This window comes from Oncorhynchus masou, chromosome 8 (genome assembly GCF_036934945.1).
Source record: "Oncorhynchus masou masou isolate Uvic2021 chromosome 8, UVic_Omas_1.1, whole genome shotgun sequence".
Classification (NCBI taxonomy): Eukaryota; Metazoa; Chordata; class Actinopteri; order Salmoniformes; family Salmonidae; genus Oncorhynchus; species Oncorhynchus masou.
The window spans coordinates 21219361-21239015 of record NC_088219.1 but is presented as its reverse complement, the minus strand read 5'-3'; the positions used below and the strand labels follow the sequence as shown (position 1 = coordinate 21239015).

The 19655-nt window shown below is 42.8% G+C and overlaps 1 protein-coding gene across 3 annotated transcripts in view; it reads left to right on the top strand.

The window, feature by feature from the left end:
* Nucleotides 1-18721, top strand: part of LOC135544385 (signal peptide peptidase-like 3) — a 44572-nt gene extending 25851 nt beyond the window's left edge. For all 3 annotated transcript variants that reach the window (XM_064971950.1, XM_064971949.1, XM_064971948.1), the window contains exons 10-11: nt 13356-13465; nt 16138-18721. In XM_064971950.1, coding sequence (XP_064828022.1) covers nt 13356-13465; nt 16138-16209 — 182 coding nt within the window. In that variant the 3' untranslated portion in view covers nt 16210-18721. The remainder of the gene's footprint in view (nt 1-13355; nt 13466-16137) is intronic.
* The last annotated feature ends 934 nt before the right edge of the window (nt 18722-19655 follow it).

Below are 19655 nucleotides of genomic sequence, written 5' to 3'. Positions count from 1 at the left end.
TAAGAGAAGAAATCCGTATTGCCCTGCCCACTTCACTGTTGCTCTAAGCAGAGGAAACTGCAGATCTGAAATGCATCAAAAAGTGTGAAGACTTCTGCCTGAAGCCCATACACTCTGTAGCGTACATGTTGGACCCCAAGTATGCTGGCAAAAGCATCCTGTCTGGTGCAGAGATCCACAAGGCCTATGGTGTCATCACTGCCATGTTTCACCACCTTGGCCTAGCTGAGGGCAAGGTTCTTAGCGATCTGGTGAAGTATACTTCCAAGCAAGGGCTTTGGGATGGAGCTGCAATATGGCTGTCATGCCAATATATCTGTTAGATTGTGTTATACCGTTAAATCAGAATAGAGAGAGCCCCATTGAAATGACTTGTCAGTTTAGTTGCCACCCTAGGGTCCTGGATTACTTATATTTAGAACTTAAGCGTATTTAGAACTTTTTATTATTCAAAACGTCAAATAACGTCATACAGTGAAATGTGAAAAATATTATGAGATTTAGGCAATATCCCCCAGCCCTAGTTGTAACTAACCTGATTCAGCTCATCAACCAGTTAATTATTAGAATCGGGTGTGCTAGAACCTACAGGACAGTAGCTCTCCAGCCACATGTTTGGGCTGCCCTGATGTAACACAACCACTGGTTTAGAGATTTCAGCTTAATACTACTACTCGAAGCATGTCTGTTCTATGAAATATACTGAGTGTACAAAACACTAGGAACACATGCTCTTTCCATGACATAGACCAACCAGGTGAATCCATGATCACTTATTCAGGTCAACTTCAATCAGTGTCGATTAAAGGAAGGAGACTGGCTAAAGAAGGATTTTTAAGCCTTGAGATATGGATTGTGTGTGACATTCAGTGGTTGAATGGGCAAGACAAAATAATTAAGTGCCTTTGAATGGGGTATGGTGGTAGGTGCCAGGCGCACTGGTTTCAGTGTGTCAAGAACTGCAACGCTGCTGGGTTTTTCACGCTCAACTGTCTCGTGTGTATCAAGAATGGTCCACCACCCAATGGAAAAACATTTAACTGGTCTGATGAATCCAGGTTCCTGCTGTTTCATGTTGGAGGTATCAAGTTAAATTAGTCACGTGCCATATACAACAGGTGTACCTTACCGTGAAATGCTTACTTACAAGCCCTTAACCAACCAAAAACATAAATTACTAATTTGCTTAATAAACTAACAACTGGTTTACCACAGTAAAGTAACAAGGCTATATTTGAGGTACTGGTAACAAGTCAACGTAAAGGGACGATGCATAGATAAGAGTAGCAGCAGCATGTTTGTGGTCAATATGCATGCGTGTTAGTGTGTGTGTGTGTGTGTGTGTGTGTGTGTGTGTGTGGTTAGAGTCCAATGAGTGTAAATCAAAGCCTGTGCTAAAATAACGGGGTCAATGAAAATAGTCTGTTGCCATTTGATTAACTGTTCAGCAGTCTTATGGCTTGGGGGTAGAAGCTGTTAAGGAGTCTTTTGGTCCCAGACTTGGCTCTCTGGTACCGCTTGCCTTGCAGTAGCAGGGACACCAGTATATGACTTGGGTGGCTGGCGTCTTTGACAATTTTTAGGGCCTTCCTCTGACACTGCCTGGTATAGAGGTCCCGAATGGCAGGAAGCTCAGCCCCAGTGATGTACTGGGTCGTACACTACCCTCTGTAGCGCCTAGCTGCAGTTCCTATACCAAGTGGTGATGCAACAGGTCAGGATGCTCTCGATGGTACAGATGTATAACTTTTTGAGTTCCCATGCCAAATCTTTTCAGCCTCCTTAGGAGGAATAGGCGTTGTTGTGCTCTCCTAACTGTGTTGGTGTGTTTGGACCATGATAGTTCCTTAGTGATGTGGACATCAAGGAAGTTTACTCTCTCGACCCGCTCTCTACAGCCCTGACTATGTGTATGGGGGCGTAGTCGCCCTTTCCTGTAGTCCATTATCAGCTCCTTTGTCTTGCTCACATTGACGAAGAGGTTGATGTTGTCCTGGCACCATTCTAACGTAGGTGTTCCTTTTGTCCAGGTGGGAAAGTGCATTGTGGAGTGACCAGCCTTTCAAAGCATTCATGGGTACAGATGTGAGTGCTATGGGGCGGTAGTAATTTACTATGGGGCGGTAGTGTGTTTCCTTGGCATTCTTGGGCCAGGGACTATGGTGGACTCTTTGAAACATGTAGTTATTACAGACTGGGTCAGGAAGAGCTTGACAATGTCAGTGAAGACACTTACCAGCTGGTCAGCGAATGATCTGAGTCCTAGTAGTCCATCTGGCCCTGCAGCCTTGTGAATGTTAACCTGTTTAAATGGCTTACTCTCATTGGCTATGGAGAGCGTGGTCACTCAGTCGCCTGAAACAGATGGTGCTCTCATGCATAGTTCAGTGTTGCTTGCCTTGATGCAAGCATAATGCATTGAGCTTGTCTGGTAGGCTCCCATCACTGGGCAGCTCGCGGCTGGTATTCCCTTTGTGATCCGTGATAGTTTGTATGGTATAAAGAACCACATGTATCCGTCATGGTGTGTTTTCATGGCACACATTGGGCCCCTTGTTAAAAGTGGAGAAATGTTTGAATGACACAGGATATCGGAACCTCATTGTGAATCAGGTGCATTTTATGGCAGCAGTGTATCCATCTGCAAATATATTTTTTTCAGGAGGATAACGCTCTGACAAGTCTAGGATTGTCCAGGAATGGTTCCACAAACATGACAGTGAATTCAGTTTTACTGCAGTGGCCTGCCCAGTCACCAGATCTTAATCCAATTGAGCATCTGTGGGATGAGAGAGAATAAACTATTCAGCGTAGAGATACTCTACCAGCCAATTTGACACAACTGTGGGAAGCATTGGAGTCAACATGGCTCAGCATCCCTGTGGAACGCCTTCGACACTTGTAGAGTCCATACCCTGACGATTTTGAGGCTGTTCCGAAGGCAAAAGTAGTGCATCTCAATATTAGGAAAGTGTTCCTAATGTTTTGTACTTGCAGTGTATATTTAAGCAATTAGGCCCAAGGGGTTGTGATATATGGCCAATATACCACGGCTAAGGATACAGGCCTTAGAAATATACCACAAACACCTGATGTGCCTTATGTGGCTACCCACATAATTAGAGCAGTAAAAATAAACGTTTTCAGCCAATCAGCATTCAGGGCTTAAACCACCCACTTTATAATGGCAATTAAATGTATTCTCAAATAGTATTTTCTCTGTTAAGCTGTGTGCACTGAATTGACATGCATGATTGTTGCTGACACGCCGATGTTCAGATGAAGAGAATTAAAAAGTCTTATCATGCGCACAATCGCAGAGCTCAACTCAAACAGTGGTGTGTAGCCTGTTGTAGCTGCTGTCAGTCATTCAAAGCCTATACTTTAACATTCCGGTATGGATGCAACTTTCCAGTGCTCATATTTTTGCCATGAAATGTTATTAGAACAAAATCAGGGAACCCCATAGAATAGTTTAACTATTTACCTAGTTGCCTTGTGTGTTCCTTGCCAGATAAATATTCCTTTTGAGGTGCATTCAAGTTGCAAGAGTCATAGGGAGGGTAACATGTTTTCTTACAAGCAGTCAATGCACATCAATTTTTAATGCAAAAATACTTTGGAACGCAGTTTTGGCTTTTAGTAAAATAAAAATGGGGGGGACAGTTTTCCATTGCTACCACTTTCTTAATTAGTCCTTCAATTGCACGAGTGGCATCATTTTATCAATTCAGTTACAACCGGTGTTTCAAGCATGATTTAGGTGCAGCTGCACAACAGTACAGTCGTGGCCAAAAGTTTTGAGAATGACAAATATTAATTTTCAGTCTGCTGCCTTAGTGTGTATGATGGCAATTTGCATATACTCCAGAATGTTAAGAGTGATCAGATGAATTGCAATTAGTTGCAAAGTCCCTCTTTGCCATGCAAATGACCTGAATCCCCCAAAAACATTTCCACTGCATTTCAGCACTGCCACAAAAGGACCAGATGACATGTCATTGATTCCCTCGTTAACACAGGTTTGAGTGTTGACGAGGTAAGGCTGGCGATCACTCTGTCATGCTGATTGAGTTTGAATAACAGACTGGAAGCTTCGAAAGGAGGGTGGAATCATTGTTTTCCTCTGTCAACCATGGTTACCTGCAAGGAAACACGTGCCGTTTATTATTGCTTTGCACAAAAATGGCTTCACAGGCAAGGATATTGCTGCCAGTGAGATTGCACCTAAATCAACCATTTATCAGATCATCAAGAACTTCAAGGAGAGCAGTTCAATTGTTGTGAAGAAGGCTTCAGGGCGCCCAAGAAAGTCCAGCAAGTGCCAGGACCTTCTCCTAACGTTGATTCAGCTGCGGGATCGGGGCACCACCTGTACGGTGCTTGTTCAGGAATGGCAGCAGGCAGGTGTGAATGCATCTGCACGCAAAGTTATGCGAAGACTTTTGGAGGATGGCTTGGTGTCAAAGGCAGCAAAGAAGCCACTTCTCTCCAGGAAAAACATCAGGGACAGACTGATATTCTGCAAAAGGTACAGGGATTGGGCTGCTGAGGACTGGGGTAAAGTAATTTTCTCTGAATCACCTTTCCGATTGTTTGGGGCATCTGGGAAAAAACTTGTCCGGAGAAGACAAGGTGAGCGCAACCATCAGTCCTGTTTCATGCCAACAGTGAAGCATCCTGAGACCATTCATGTGTGGGGTTGCTTCTCAGCCAAGGGAGTGGGCTCACTCACAATTTTGCCTAGGAATACAGTCATGAATAAAGAATGGTACCAACACATCCAGGAACAGTTTGGTGACGAACAATGCCTTTTCCAGCATGATGGAGCACCTTGCCATAAGGCAAAAGTGATAACTAAGTGACTCGGAACAAAACATAAATATTTTGGGTCCATGGCCAGGATACTCCCAAGACCTTAATCCCATTTGTGAACTTGTGGTCAATCCTCGAGGCGTGTGGACAAACAAAAACCCACAAATTCTGACAAACTACATGTATTGATTATGCAATAATGGGCTGCCATCAGTCAGGATGTGGCCCAGAAGTTAATTGACAGCATGCCAGGGCAGATTGCAGAGGTCTTGAAAAAGAAGGGTCAACACTGCAAATATTGACACTCTGCATCAACTTCATGTAATTGTCAATAAAAGCCTTTGACACTTAAATGCTTGTAATTATACTTCAGTATTGCATAGTAACATCTGACAAAAGTATCTAAAGACACTGAAGCAGCAAACTTTGTGGAAATTAATATTTGTGTCATTCTCAACTTTTGGCCACGACTGGGAACCGAATCGCATATGTGAAAGAGCCGTTCATTTGGCTCCTTGATTTGCATGCTATTTCTATTGCTTTTTGGGCTCCAGACGTTGATTTATATGCATAATAATTATAAAAGTGTTCTCTGAAGATGGTCATTCCTCAGTGCAGGAGCGATATAGTGAGGAGAGCGCCTCATTCTAGTCCACGCACTTTTCTTCAGTCCATACATTATTTTTGTGGGTTTTTTGCAAGCCATCTAATCTGGTCAGGTAATAATGCATTTGAACTCACATTTCATAATCTGACATGTGTTAGGCAATATTCAAGGCTTTACATTTTTTCTTAATGGTTTTAGGTCCATTTTCTAAGCATTACTGAATAAAGAGCTGTTTGGGAGCCAAGTTGTACGGCTCTTTTTTTAGATGTATGGAGCCAAATGGTCCGTCTCACAGAAAAGACTCGGAATGCCCATCGCTACGTAACACTGCTTAAAGGGGACAATGGAGTCTTAAAAGGGCAATGTCATGCTTTGTAATAAACATAATGATGAGTAATTATGTATATCTATGATAGAATAATAATTATTAAAAATAATAACTTTCAGGATTGACAAACCAAAATAAATTATTAGGAGCACAAATGGCCAGTAGAACAGACATGACTGCTTACCAAACTATGCAAGTTACACTAAGTAAAAGACAGGCTTTCATCGTATTGTATTAATGGGAACCCAGGTTAAGTCTAACTTTGGCGGGACCCAAGCACAATGTACCTAACCTTCTCCAGGGGCAGAGATCACATCACCTCCTTAACCCACTGCTTAAAGGAGGGCGGCTTTGCAGACTTCCAGTGAAAGAGGACAAGGCGGCGAGCTCGCAGCGAGGAAAATTCTGTCGCATATGTCTGATGCATGGTAGCACTCTGGTCTGGGGGAAGTACCCCAAAAATGGCAGTGACCAGGTTGGGGTTAACAGTTGTATTACACATGTGAGAGTGCCTCAAATGGGGTACCAGATGCCACTCAAAGATTAGATGTTTTGGCATGACCAAAACATGTCCCACAGTTGCTGGACTCAGGCGGCATCTCAAGCACTTGGTCAACATTTGAGTATATTTTTGCCAATCTGTCATTTGACTAATGGAGACTGTGCAAAACCTTACTGAATAAGCCCATACCTTATCCAAAATGATGTGTGGATACGCCTAATACTCTGTTGCCATATCATCGGGAGCTCGTCACCTATGTCTTGCTCCCATGCAGATGTTGTATTTGCAAAGGAAGGCAGATTAATGTTCTATATTATGTCGTATAATCTGGAGATTGTGCCCATCAGATAAAGGTTAAGCACCTCTCGACTGGACACTTAGTAGGCTCGAGTGGAAATGAAGGGAAATGTTTTTGGGCAAAGCTGTGAGTTTGCAGGTATATAAAAAAGTGTGTACTTGGAATATTATGGTCAACCCTTAGAGTATGGAATGAGATTAATGTGTTATCAACAAATAGGTCACACAAAAACACCACACCGTTCCTATGCCAAAACTGTAATTCCGTGACGCTGGGTTTAGATGTTAATGGGGAGAAGCCGCACGCTTGTTTAACCTCTTACAGCTATCCCCCCTACTTTTTTCAATTTCCGCCTGAAGACACCCAAATCTAACATCTATACATTCAGAGGATGATGGGGACAATTTCAGTGAAAAACATGAGGGCAACGGTACTTGTGCAATGTTTCAGAATGATCACTTCCAAAATGAGTGTGCTACATGACATTAATCATGAAGTCACCCAGGTGTCCCACACAAGTAGCCCAAATGTACCCAAGTGGCCAAATTGGTGAAGTTATACATTTTGAATGGAATAACTATATACAACATACCAAAATGGTATTCTAACACCCCCCCCCCCCCCAAAAAAAAAAAAAACATGGAGAAAAAGTATATATACATTTACAAAATAACACTTTCAATATTTGGAAGGCCCTCGGTCCTCTACACAATATTGTGCTGCTGATGCCAGGTGCCATAGCAGTATCTTTCTGCTGTAAAGCAGAGGGTCACCAAGCATGTGGTGCAGGTGATGGGGGACTTCATTTTGCAAAGAACACAGCGACACCTCCATGCTGTGCCCTTTTGGCCCTGAGGCACATCCATGCCTGCAGAAATACATTTGGGCAGATGAACACCACTTGTGGCAGGAGCTGGATGAACCAGCTTCAGTGGGGGATGGACACCTTGGCACTGGGGGCTCCCATTCGGAGTCAGTGTCACTGTGAAAGAAAATGTTCAGTTAGAATAGTTTCACATATGAGCCCTCTATCAACAGGTATAATAAACAGATATAGAGTACAGGGAACATAAGGTTGAATATATTATTTGTGACAGACCAGCTAGAACTACTGTCTATTTTATATTATGATATTTCAGCTAGATCTACTGTCTTTATGTTACAACAGACCAGCTGTATCTACTGTCTCCATTTCACTTTGGCCATTGTTGTGGGCCTGCCCTCCCCTCAACAGCCTCAAATAAGCTATTTCATGTGGGGGTGGGGCGGCAGACACGCATCTCACATTTCATTACATTACATTTTTATATATTGCTACTAAAAATAAATCACAAATAATATTTTTACTATTAATTTCAAACAACGGCATTAGCATGAGAATAACTTACCAGTCCAAAATGATGTCCTCTCCGTTCAAAAAATATTCCTCCATTTGGGAATCGCTAAATTAATCGTCCTCCAACAATCTCTGTCTCACTTTCCGGATCAATTTCTTCTAAAATTGTGTGTACATCTGTATATCTAGACTTAGATTTAGCTTTCCCTGACTTAGTCGCCATACTGATTTGATATATAAACAGCTGAAGATGCGCTTTACCAAAACAATGCTGTGCGTAACATGCGTGGCTCCTTCCGGTATGAATCTTCAATGGCGAATGACCCTCTTTACGCCGGAGTTTACTACATGGGTTGGTCTTCCAACACATAAACATTACATATTGCCGTTTACCTCAGCTCATTGGCTATCTACCCAGCTAGATTTCAAGACGATCAGTGGTCATTGGGTTAAAATACAGTCAATCAAGGAAACAGCCGTCATATCATTGGTGCACAACGATGTCATTACTTGTCATCTTCAAATCGGTTTCTTTCAGTCAATACGTCCCACGAAATGACCCATCAGGTTTGGTTGTGTTACAAACAAACCAGTTGATTACAATGAAACCAAACATGACTGGAAAAGTCACGTTTAGTGTGTGTATTTACATCGAATGTGTCGTCGAAAATGGAATGAGACAGAATTCACGACACAAGCGGTTCACAAAATGTTTCGTGTTAGGCTATAAAAATGGATTTTATCAAACAAAAGACCATTCATTGTGTAACAATGAGCATTGGGATTGCAAACAGAGGAAGATCATCAAAGGTTAACTTTATTTTATTGCAGTTTGATTTTGTTACGCCTGTGCTGGTTGAAATAGTTGTTTTTTTATGGGGCTCTAACCTCAGATAATTGCATAGTGTTCTTTCGCTGTAAATCCTTTTTAAATCTGACAACACAGTTGGATTAGCAAGATTCTAGGCTTTCGAAACATGTGAGACGCTTGTATTTTCATGAATGTTTAATATGACTATTTATGTAGAGATCACCGTATGTTGTCGAATTTCATCCCGCTAACGGGTTCGGTGCGCAGAGGTTAAATGAGCGTGTGACCTTTATCCCCCAATAAGTAAAGACCTTTACCTGAAATGGGAAATTGGCATACCCAATTCTTCTGCTAACTGATTAATGGGAAGGATCACGCTTTTTGTTAGGTTTAACTTATAACCAGAGAATGTCCCAAAACCTTGTAACATGTCCAAGAGCGAGGGTATAGACTCCACCATTTTAGAGATGTATTAAAGAACGTCGTCTGCATATAAGGACTCCTTGTGAGTTGTTGCCCCTTAATATTCCCTTAATCCTCTGCTCCGCCCACAGGGCAATAGCAAGAGGCCAATAGCCATATCAAATAGGAAAGGGGATAAACAGCAACCCTGCGTGGTCCTCCTGTGGAGAGGGAAGTAGCTGGAGGTAACATTGTTGGTGCGGACAGAAGCCACTGGGGATGAGTACAATATCTTAATCCAGGAAAGGAATGATGGGCCAAACCCAAATCTTTCTAGTACTGTAAATAGATATTCCCACTCAACCCGTTCGAAAGCCTTTTCAGCATCAAGAGAGATGATAACTCTGGCTGTAGTGTTGAGTGGGCAGAATAAAGAACATTTAAATAGCCGGCTCATATTATAGAAAGATTGCTTACCTGAGATAAATCCGGTTTGGTCAGAGTTAATTATATTAGGCATTAGTCTCTAAACGGCGCGAGAGGACCTTTAGTGAGAATTTATAATCGCAGCACAAAAGGCTTATAGGGCGGTATGAGCCATAGTCTAGGGGATTCTTGTCTTTTTTTAATAAGCAAAACTGAAATAGTCACCTGGGTAAGTGTCTGTGGCAGTTTCTGAATAGAAAGGATTTCATTGTACATTGAGCTGAGGACGGGATAATTTAGAGGAGAATGTTTTATAAAATGCAATATGGAAGCCATCAAGCCCAGGGGTTTTACTGCTCTGAATGGACTGGATTGCCATAGTAACTTCACTTATTGAGGCATCCATGTTGGTTTGTTCATCTGAATTGCGACAGGGATGTCCTGATTTTCTAGAAATGCATGCGTACGAGATGTCATGAAGAGCCTCTGACGAGTAAAGGGTAGAATAGAATTGCTTCAATTGATTGTTTATTTCTTTGGGATTGGTAGAAGTTAAATCTGTTGCAATACAGATTTCAGTTATGGTGCTGCTAGCAGCGGATTGTCGAAGCTGGTGAGAACAACTTGCCAGCTTTCTCTCCGTGTTCATCAAATTTGTCTCGACTTACAGAAGCTGCTCTGTTTGTTTGGTGGAAAGATGGTCAAATTCCGATTGATGTAGCAGTCTCTCTTTGTAGAGTTCAGGAGTCAGAGAAGAGGCATATCTGTTGTCCATATCTAGAATGAATTGAGATAGCTCCGATAAGCGTTTGGTGCCATACGCTTTGTATGAAATAATTTGGCCCCTTAGATAGGCTTTTAACGACTCCCACACAGTAGAGTGAGACACGTCAGGGGTGCAGTTGATCTGTAAAAAGACTTCAATGTGAGTTGATATGTATTTTTTTAAATGCACTACAGGATAGTAGTAGTGGGTCAAGTCCCCATGTGCATTGTAACACAGTACTGTCTGGAAAGCGGATATCTAGCTGAACAGGGCTATGGTCTGAGATGACAATGCTGTGATATTGACTATTAGTTACAAAAGGAAGAATTCTGTTGTCTAGCAGGAAAAGTCAATCCTAGAGTATGAGGGGTGGACTGGAGAGGAAAAAGGAGGACTGTTTTAGCAGTGTGATTGCTCCTCCTCCATGGATCAGACAAATTATAGGATTCTAGAAATGAGTTGATTACTGTACCTGATTTTGAAATGACATTGTTGGGCTTCGGTCTGGATCTGGCTCGACTTGGATGCAATACACAATTGGAAGTCTCCGCCCAATTTCAAATGATGAGAGTTAAGGTCGGGAAAAGTTGCGTTGAGGTCAGAGAAATTGAGCATCCCAATTAGGACCATAGAGGTTAGCCAGGATAACATGTGCTAAACAATTTCCCCATCACTATAATATATCTGCCATTAGTATCTGAAATTACTTTGGAGGAGACAAACTGGTTGCCTTTCCCGATAAGGATGGCTTCCCCTGTGGCCTGAGCACCAAAGTTGGAGTGAAATATTTGGTCTACCCATCCACCTTAGTTTATCTCCGGTCCAGCGACCATGATAAACTATGTCCGGATTTAAGGACTTAAGATGAGCATACACTCGGACTACACTTGACCACATGGTTAATTCCTTTCACGTCCCAGCTGATAAAGCATGTGGAGCCTAGAGTATGTGAATTAGGCATAGCCATAGTAATCAGAAATTAATGTTAGTACGATCACATGACCAATGTGCTGAAAGGTCAGAGTAAGAAAATATTAAGAAAATAAAAAACGGCTTAAAACAACAAAATACCCAGAAAACCTTGGACCCCTATGCTGGTCCTCCTCCTTTTGGAAGGCTGTATCTACCTCTCCTAGACTAGAGCAAAATGCTACCATGTTAAACTGAACCTCAGTAGAGCTCAATCCAGGGCAAACATAAGTTTACGCCTAGGAAAGGGGATTCTGGAGGCAACCACCTCAGCCATCCGAGGTATCTTATGCAATATTCATATTTGAAGGAAAGTAAAACAATATATAAAAAAGGGAGTTGTAGGTATATGTATTAAACACACTCACAGTATGTTAGTAGGGTACCCTATTAAGGCATGGAAAGAGAGCTCAGTGGCTAGCCTTAGGTAGCGACTAGGCTAATTATTACCGCTCCACCTAGCACCGTCGCTGTACAGCCGCAACTAGTTGATGAAAGCTAATTGTGCCATGTCATGTAAATAAAATAGTATTCAAACTATATTGTCCTTGTGAGAACATGTCACCATATACATACCATCATTGTTTATAATGTTATGTTACTGGATTAATAATTGTCATTTTTGGCAGCAGGGTGGAGGCACGTTTCAATCAAGATATAAATTCACTAGTTGGTCCGTGGTTGTGTTAGCACGGCTAGTGCAGGGTCACAGTATGAGCCCACAATGGCTAGTTAGTATTATGTTGCCTGTCCTCCTGTTGGTGTTGGTGTTGGTGTGTAACAATGTATTCTTTGGCCTTGGTTGGGTCTAAGAATGTCTTCTGCTTGCCGAGGGAGTAGTGATCTTCAGGACAGCTGGTAAAGAATGGCGAACTTGGTGTCCAGACAGAGGTGTAGGAGCCCCCTCACCTCGTTGAAGGCTGACCTCTTCTTTGTCACTGCCGCCGGGTAAATGCCACCATTCTGTCTGAAGTGTGTGATGAGAGCCGCTCGCGCTGCCTTACAGAAAACGTCTCCTGAAGGTAGTGGAATTTAACTACTATGGGTCTGGGCGGTTCCCCATTCTTCGGTACGGACTGTATGCTTCTGTGTGCACGGTCAAGGGTGGGGGCATAATCGAGGCCTAGAATTTCCTGTAGCAGTTTAGCTATGGACAGGGTATGCTGCATTCCGCCTACGGTCTCGAGTCCCTCTCCCAGCCGAAAATGTGACCGTTCCCCTGGCGCTCTGTTCTCCGGGTCCTCAATCTTGGAAGTGAGTTAGATGACATCTGATGATAGTCGGGTGCCTTGCTCTTCCAGTGTCACCACTATGTTGGAGTAAGTATTTGCGCCATCTTCCAGGCTATTCAGACGGGTGTCATGTCTCACCAGGTCTTCGTTAACGGAGTCGATCTTTATGTTGACCTTGTGGCGAGAATAGCTATTTGTGCGGATAGGTCAGTGGATAATGACTCCACCTTAGCCAGCACAGTCAGATTTAATGATAGCTGCCATTACTATGGCTTGGTCAGGGGGATCAAAGTCTGTGTCGGGTGAGCCTAAGGCTTGAGCAGAGGCCTGCTCCTTTGTGGCCTGTTGCCTTTGTTGTCTCAACATTTTACGATTCGAAATTAATTAATTCCAAATTAAACGGGTTCCAAATTAATTCATTCCAAATTAAATGTTACAAAATAAACATGGGGGAGGTGTTGGTCAAGTATGAAAAGTAAATTGTTCGCCCTGGATCGGAGCATTGAGAAAACACGTCTTCACATGTTGCTGCTCACCAGCGCCCCTGTTCAAATCATTTTTAGGTACATTTTTTTTCCCCAATACGTTTTGGGGCTTTTAAGAGATCACCAGTCACCAGGACTGAGCTTCTCAGTCCTTCAATATAAATATATGTTTTTTTTTAATTAAAAAAACTAAGCAAGGTGACTGGAATTGGCCAAACTCGCAGTTTAATACATGTTCAAATGATCCTCTTTCCCTAAAAGTGTAATGGTCATGACTTTCTTACATTAGGGGGGAGGTTAATTCTTGTTCTTTTTTTTTGCACTTTAACTCCTGGAAGTTTGACTGAAGTGTTTCTGACCTGTCTTTGTTCCCTCCAGGCCTGCTGACTGCCACTGTGGCCTCCAGGATCCACCGTGCGGCTCAGCCTGCCCTGCTCTATCTGGTGCCCTTCACCCTGCTGCCTCTACTCACCATGGCCTACCTGAAGGTACATATTGGGAGGCTTGATAAGGGGGAGAGGGGTGTGATGGGCTGGGAGATATGGAGTCATAAGTAGGTTAAGAGATCAGTCAAAATGGCAGGACTGCTGGGGAATCATTTAAATGACTCAAGTGTTTTGTGTAAATGTGTTTTGACTGAATGCTGACCCAGAGGGAGGGAGACGGGACTGAGATGAACCGATAGAAGCAGTGTTAAGTGGTAGAGGAGGCCGAGAGGAGTAATCCAGGATCTAGGCAGATGGGATACCAGGCCAGGGACCCAGAGGTAATGGATGAGGACATAAGTGGATGTAGAGGGTATTATTAGGGATGCCACAGAGCGCCCGGTTATGCGGACAGAGCATTTTTTGAATCTAAATGGTTAAATGAGTGATGTCATTGTTGCAGTATTTTGTGAGTGGGCAACATCTACTATCATCGTAAATTGACATCTAGAATTATTTTGCCGTATTTTATATTGCGCAAGTTTCCCTAATGTGGACAATTTGTTACTACCTTACCCAAGCTTGCATTTTCACCCCGTAGAATATAGTGGAATTTCACATCCTTTTTACCTCAGATTGGTGATGTTAGTTTAAAAGTTTATAGTCATCACAATGACAAGATTGATTGCTTAAAACAGATTTGGTTTTGAACCATTGATTTTATTCACACGTGCTGGGCTTGTGCTGAAACGGAGTTAATGCAATTGTGACTGTTGATATCTTATGCTGTGTCGTGGTTCGTTTAAGTTAACTAACAGAAAAAGTGTTCCGCTCCCTTTTTCGGGATGGCAGCCTACCAAAATCAAAACAATCCACCATTCCAATATATGGAAATGAGCCTTCTACAAGTTCTCATCTAACCAACCATGTATAGGTTATTCCAAGTTTCCATGTGGCCTTTGAATAGTGTTATTTTAAACCGAGCGACACCCCAAACGTTTGCACCCGGTTCTATTGATTTCACCCTGATATCCATGCAAGTCATTAACAAGAAAAGTGTTGTTACAGTTAGCGGGTTGGCATTCCTCTTCAATCAAAATGCATCACTTGTGGTTTTGGTAATCAGTGTCTGCTGCGATCTCATCGTCAAAACTAAGAACTTCTCCGAAACAAAGACGGTTCTGCCGAGTTATTTGAGGAAAGAAAACAGAGGAAGGTTCCACACCACTTTCTCTGTTGGGTATCTTACCTAGTTATTTTCAGATCTCATTTAGCTTTTTTGTAGCTTTGGCAACTTTTATTTTCCTGTTCACTCTAAGGCTTCCACCCTTGGCTGCAACCCTTGTAATTTAGTGTACCCTGCGCACACAACCCATGTGGAATTCCTGGTCTCTGGCAGAGTTTGGAACTGCCAATCGGCGGTCAATAACGTTGAGTTCATCTCAGCCTTTGCTGCCCTTCAGTCCCTAGTCCCATGGATCACCCCTGAGAACTGCTGCTCTCTTGATCTGACAACGTTTTCTATCATAGTCGGAGAGCATCTGGTCTTCACGGTGGTGGCACAGGGCTACTCAAGTGGAGATTCTCTTTTCACCCTCGGTCACCTGTAGCTCCTCATTTGAATTATATGCCATCACTGTCACTTGTCCACTTAAGCTTAACATTGACATCTATCGCCAACCAGGTGCCCGTGTCGAGTTCCTCAATGAGCTTGATAACTTGATAAGCTCATTTCCTGACGATGGCTCATTGCTCTTCGTACTGGGTGACTTCAACCTCCCGAAATCGACATTCAACTAATTTTTCCAACTCTTTCTTTCCACGTGCCTCTTTTGACCTCACCCTTTCCCAGTCCCCACTCACAAGGCAGGCAATCCACTTGACCTCTCTTTACTAGAGGCTGTTCGCCTACTAATCTTCCTGCAACCCCCCCTCCCGATCTCTGATCACAACTTTGTTTTCCTTAGTTTGAACAGGACGTGCAACCTCATCTCCCCCTCTCTCACAATTGATTTCTATGTGATGTCAATATGAGGGATCAGCAAATAAGTGTTGCATTTCTCTTTCCGCTTTGGCGACCCCCAAATCAAAATGCATCACTCCAAATGTAGCTGGCTGTCTTCTATAGGTTGCTCACTAACCATATATAACTTTATTTCCTTTGGTCCCCCCTAATCGTTATCAGTGATTTTATTACCATGACAGGGATTTTGGTGCGTCTGCCGTTTACAAGGTGCTTGTTAAAAAAAGAAAAGTAATATAACAACTATTATTGCACATTGATAGTATTGTGTACATAATACATTTTATATTTTCAATATATTCCGGACTGTTTCTGCATATTGGTTATCGATTTGGACACTTTGAAACTTTGTTTTGACATTGGGCTATTTATCAAAATGTCTTCTCAACAGGAAACAGCGACAGCATAATTTTCCACTTAAGTATAAGGAATATGAATTCAACTTTCAACATTCATTTCTAATGATATTGTACTTAATCAGGTAAAAACTGCTTAATGAGTCCAAAAATGTTACACTAGAAATCACTAAAATTGGTTTGCCCTGCCTAATAAGATGTGGTAAGGAATCCTCCATGCCAGTGGGTCTAACACGTTTGTCGCACCACTGTTAGTGGGCCTCTAGGTAATATATGTGGGTGAGGATAGGAGTGGTGTGATACTAAATGAGAGACCAGTACTAACAGGGAAGCTAACCCTGTGGTGTGTCCTACAGGGAGACCTGCGGCGTATGTGGTCAGAGCCTTTCCACACGAAGGCCAGCAGCTCCCGCTTCCTGGAGGTATGATGCACCCTGGGAACACACAGCCAGCGTGGGCAGGACCAGGGACACCTACCCCCTGCCCTGAGAGAAAGGGAGTGAGAGGGAGAGCGCACACTGAAGAGAGGCCTCGTCCTCATCACTAGTTCATTCTTTCCACCCATCCTCTGAGCAGCAGACCGCACATATGGACACCAGTGTGTGGACCTCATTACCAGACACAACTCCTCATTGCTTCCTGTTTTCCTCTCTTTCCTACTTTTCCTTCCCTCACCCATCTCCCTTGCCATGGCTCATTTCATTTTGTCAGGCCTCTCCCTCTCTCCTTTTGCTCTTGGTCTTTCTGTTTTACTACCGCCCCTCTCATCTGTGTATCTCCCCGACTCTGCTGGACTCCAAGGCCAGGCGTCCCCCTATATGGACTACTGGGTGTGGGATATGACTGAGGCTTTTTTTAGCATCTTCATTACAATTATTGTTATTATTCTGGAATGAACTGCGGAGGAGGATAGGAGAGTAGGCAGAACTGCTGCTGCCACTAGGCAGGAAAATGACATCCGTGCACAGGACCAGCAGCCTATCGGAGAGAGAGAAGGAACAGCAACGGTTCATCAGTCGCTCCCTCCATCTGTTTCTCTGGCCCCCATCTACCCCGTCTGTCCCCTGAACACCTCTCCTCTTTATCCTCAACATCCTCCCCCTCTCTAACAAACTCCCACCTTCTGTCATTCGCTGCCCCATCACAGATACAGGTATTTTATTTAGAAAAGATTTTATTCTTGGCATATACAGAAATTATGCATTATAAATTGTGAATGTGTCCCTACTATTGCGGGGGGAAGCATCTCTCTTTGTATATATATGTGTACACAAGTATTTGGGTATCATGTTGTGTGACTGTGTGTGTGAGCGAGAGCGCATAGTATGTGAGACTGTTATTTCATTATTATGAACAATTTAATTATGTTTTGGATCCAGGACAGGTATAAAAGACCTTGACAATGAGAACTTGTGGAGTGATATTTGGGGGTTGATGGGACATGGGCAGGTTTTTTTGGGCAGGTCTGAGTTGGACCACAGCTCGGTTCTGTAAGGCTAGGAGTGGTTTACTTGTGAACAAATTTCCTCCAACAAGTGACAGAATGGACATTGGGAAAAACCAAGTTAACCCTCCACTTGCCGTTGGCTGTACCTGGAGGTGTGTGTGTGTGCGTGTGCGTGCGTGTGCCTGGTCGTTTAGAATAAAGTCTGTAATGGACCTTGAGGGAGGAAATCTCTATGCCCTTCTGAGGGATTTATCTTAATAAAGGACTGTAATCAATGGACCCTGAGGTTAAAACTAACCAATAGCTAGGTTTTTACTGTCAAAGGTTGGGTATCCCAACAGTTTTTGGATTGTCATTCCTCTCACAGTTTTGTGGTGTTTGTCAGTTAGACCAGCCCCCCCCCCAAACCCCCAAACCCCACAGGGGCATGTTTTGATTTTTTCCCCTATCACGACACAGCTGATTTTAAATAATCAAAGCTTGATGATGAGCTGGTTATTAGAATCAGCTCTGTAGTGCTAGGGCAAAAACCAAAATGTGCACCCAGAGGGGCCCCAGGACGAACTTTGGGAAACCCTGAGTTAGATCATAGCTTAAACAATACTGGAATTAAAGTGTGTGTGTGAAAGTGTTTGTGAAAGCGAGACAGTCGGACGAAGAGAGAGACTTGAATGGAAAATGCAGTTTACTGGCTTCCTGTCTTGAGTTTTCTTTTTTACCTGTTTTTTATGTTTGTTCTCTGGCCTTGCATGTCAAGTGTACAGTGTGTGTCATTCCTCAGACTGCAACAACAGACTGCTGGCCCCAACCAATGCACTAAGCTTTGCCAGCAAGGCTGCAGAGAGGAAAGTTACATGGACAAAGGCCAGGGAGTCGGGAGGACTGAACAGTTCTGACTGAACAGTTCTGACTAAACAGGCCACCTGGCTGATAAACATTTTTTTTAATTCTTTTTATTTTTATTTGTTACACTCGTTTAGCCCCGGTTTCACTCTAGCTGATCATTACCTGGACATTGTCTGGCTATGGGACAGACCACTGTCGGACAGCCTGAACATAAATGGACATGTAACCACAACCCCATTCCTGTCCCCTCTGCCTCTTTATGGACTTGGCAAAGAAAACTGATGATGATCATAGTGATAAATAATTGAAGAAGAAAAAAAATACAGATGTTTTCATTTTTTATGAAAGATGGCTTTCTATTTATCCCCTTGTTTGAGTTTGTTTTCTTAGTGCTGTAGCGTTATGTTTTCCATCTTATACTTTTCTTTCCTCCCTTGCAGCAGAGGGCTTTATAGCTGAAATGGATTCTATCATTTTTTTTTTTAAGTTGAATAAATTTAAGAGCTGTTTAGTGAAACATGAATCCTAATGAGCTGAATCTAAAACATTTTGTCTCCTTTAACCCCCTCTCTGCTCCCTGTTCCTCTCCTCCCTTTCCCTCCATTCAGTCAGGATTCTGCTGTAAATAAAACATAATTCTAACTATACGGCTCCTGTGTCCATCTCTTATTTTATTTATCTGTTAACTTAGGGGGAGAAAGTTGGAGACCTTTTGATAGATTACTTTCTTCCACACTAGCTCCGGTATTGGGCAAAGGGGATCATGTTTGATTATTCAGTCATACGCTGTGATGTTACTGGTGGTTTATATTAATAATATGTTTTTGTATGAGGAATAGATGTTGAAATGTGTTCTCATGAGAAAATATGAGCAAATGCCCTTATGTTAAAGATATGCTGTAATTCCAAGATGTACCACTGGATAGCGACACAGTCCAAGTCAGATACCTGTGGCATAGTGAAAAATGAAAATCTAGACATGCGCATGCCCGATATGAATAGCTCCCTCATACACACAGCATGTGAATTGCAACAAATTATGTATATGCTTCACAAAGAATTTGCTTGGGCTCCCACAAGCGCATTAGTTTGAGATGCAGTGGCCCTTTCATTTTCACTTTGAACACTGCAGAACTTGTCTGCTATGTGTTGGTTTTAAAGCACTGTATGGTGAAATGGGTGTTCTGGGTTGTACCAGGTGGTTTGTATGTGTCCCATGATCTGAAAGGCTTTCCCTTTTAAGAAGCTGTAAGGTACAGTATTTTTAATTTTTTTTTACCCCTGTGGATCATCTGACAGAATTGGTGAGTAATCATTCTATTTTCTAAAGATGCTTTTCTGCTCTTTCATTCTCTAGTCCAGGTCCACCAGACAATCCGTTGCATGTCAAAGGATTGATGGAAGCTATAGCATGGAGGAGCCTTAAGCTTCTGTGGGAAAATGGCTGCCTAGTCGCACCAAAGATGCTGAGTAAGGGATTTATAGAGCACAGTGTGAAAGGCCACTGGACCAGAGTTGCGATGGGTGGCAAAACCGCTGAGTCACCACTGTTCCGGTTGCACTTGTCATCCTAAATGGGAA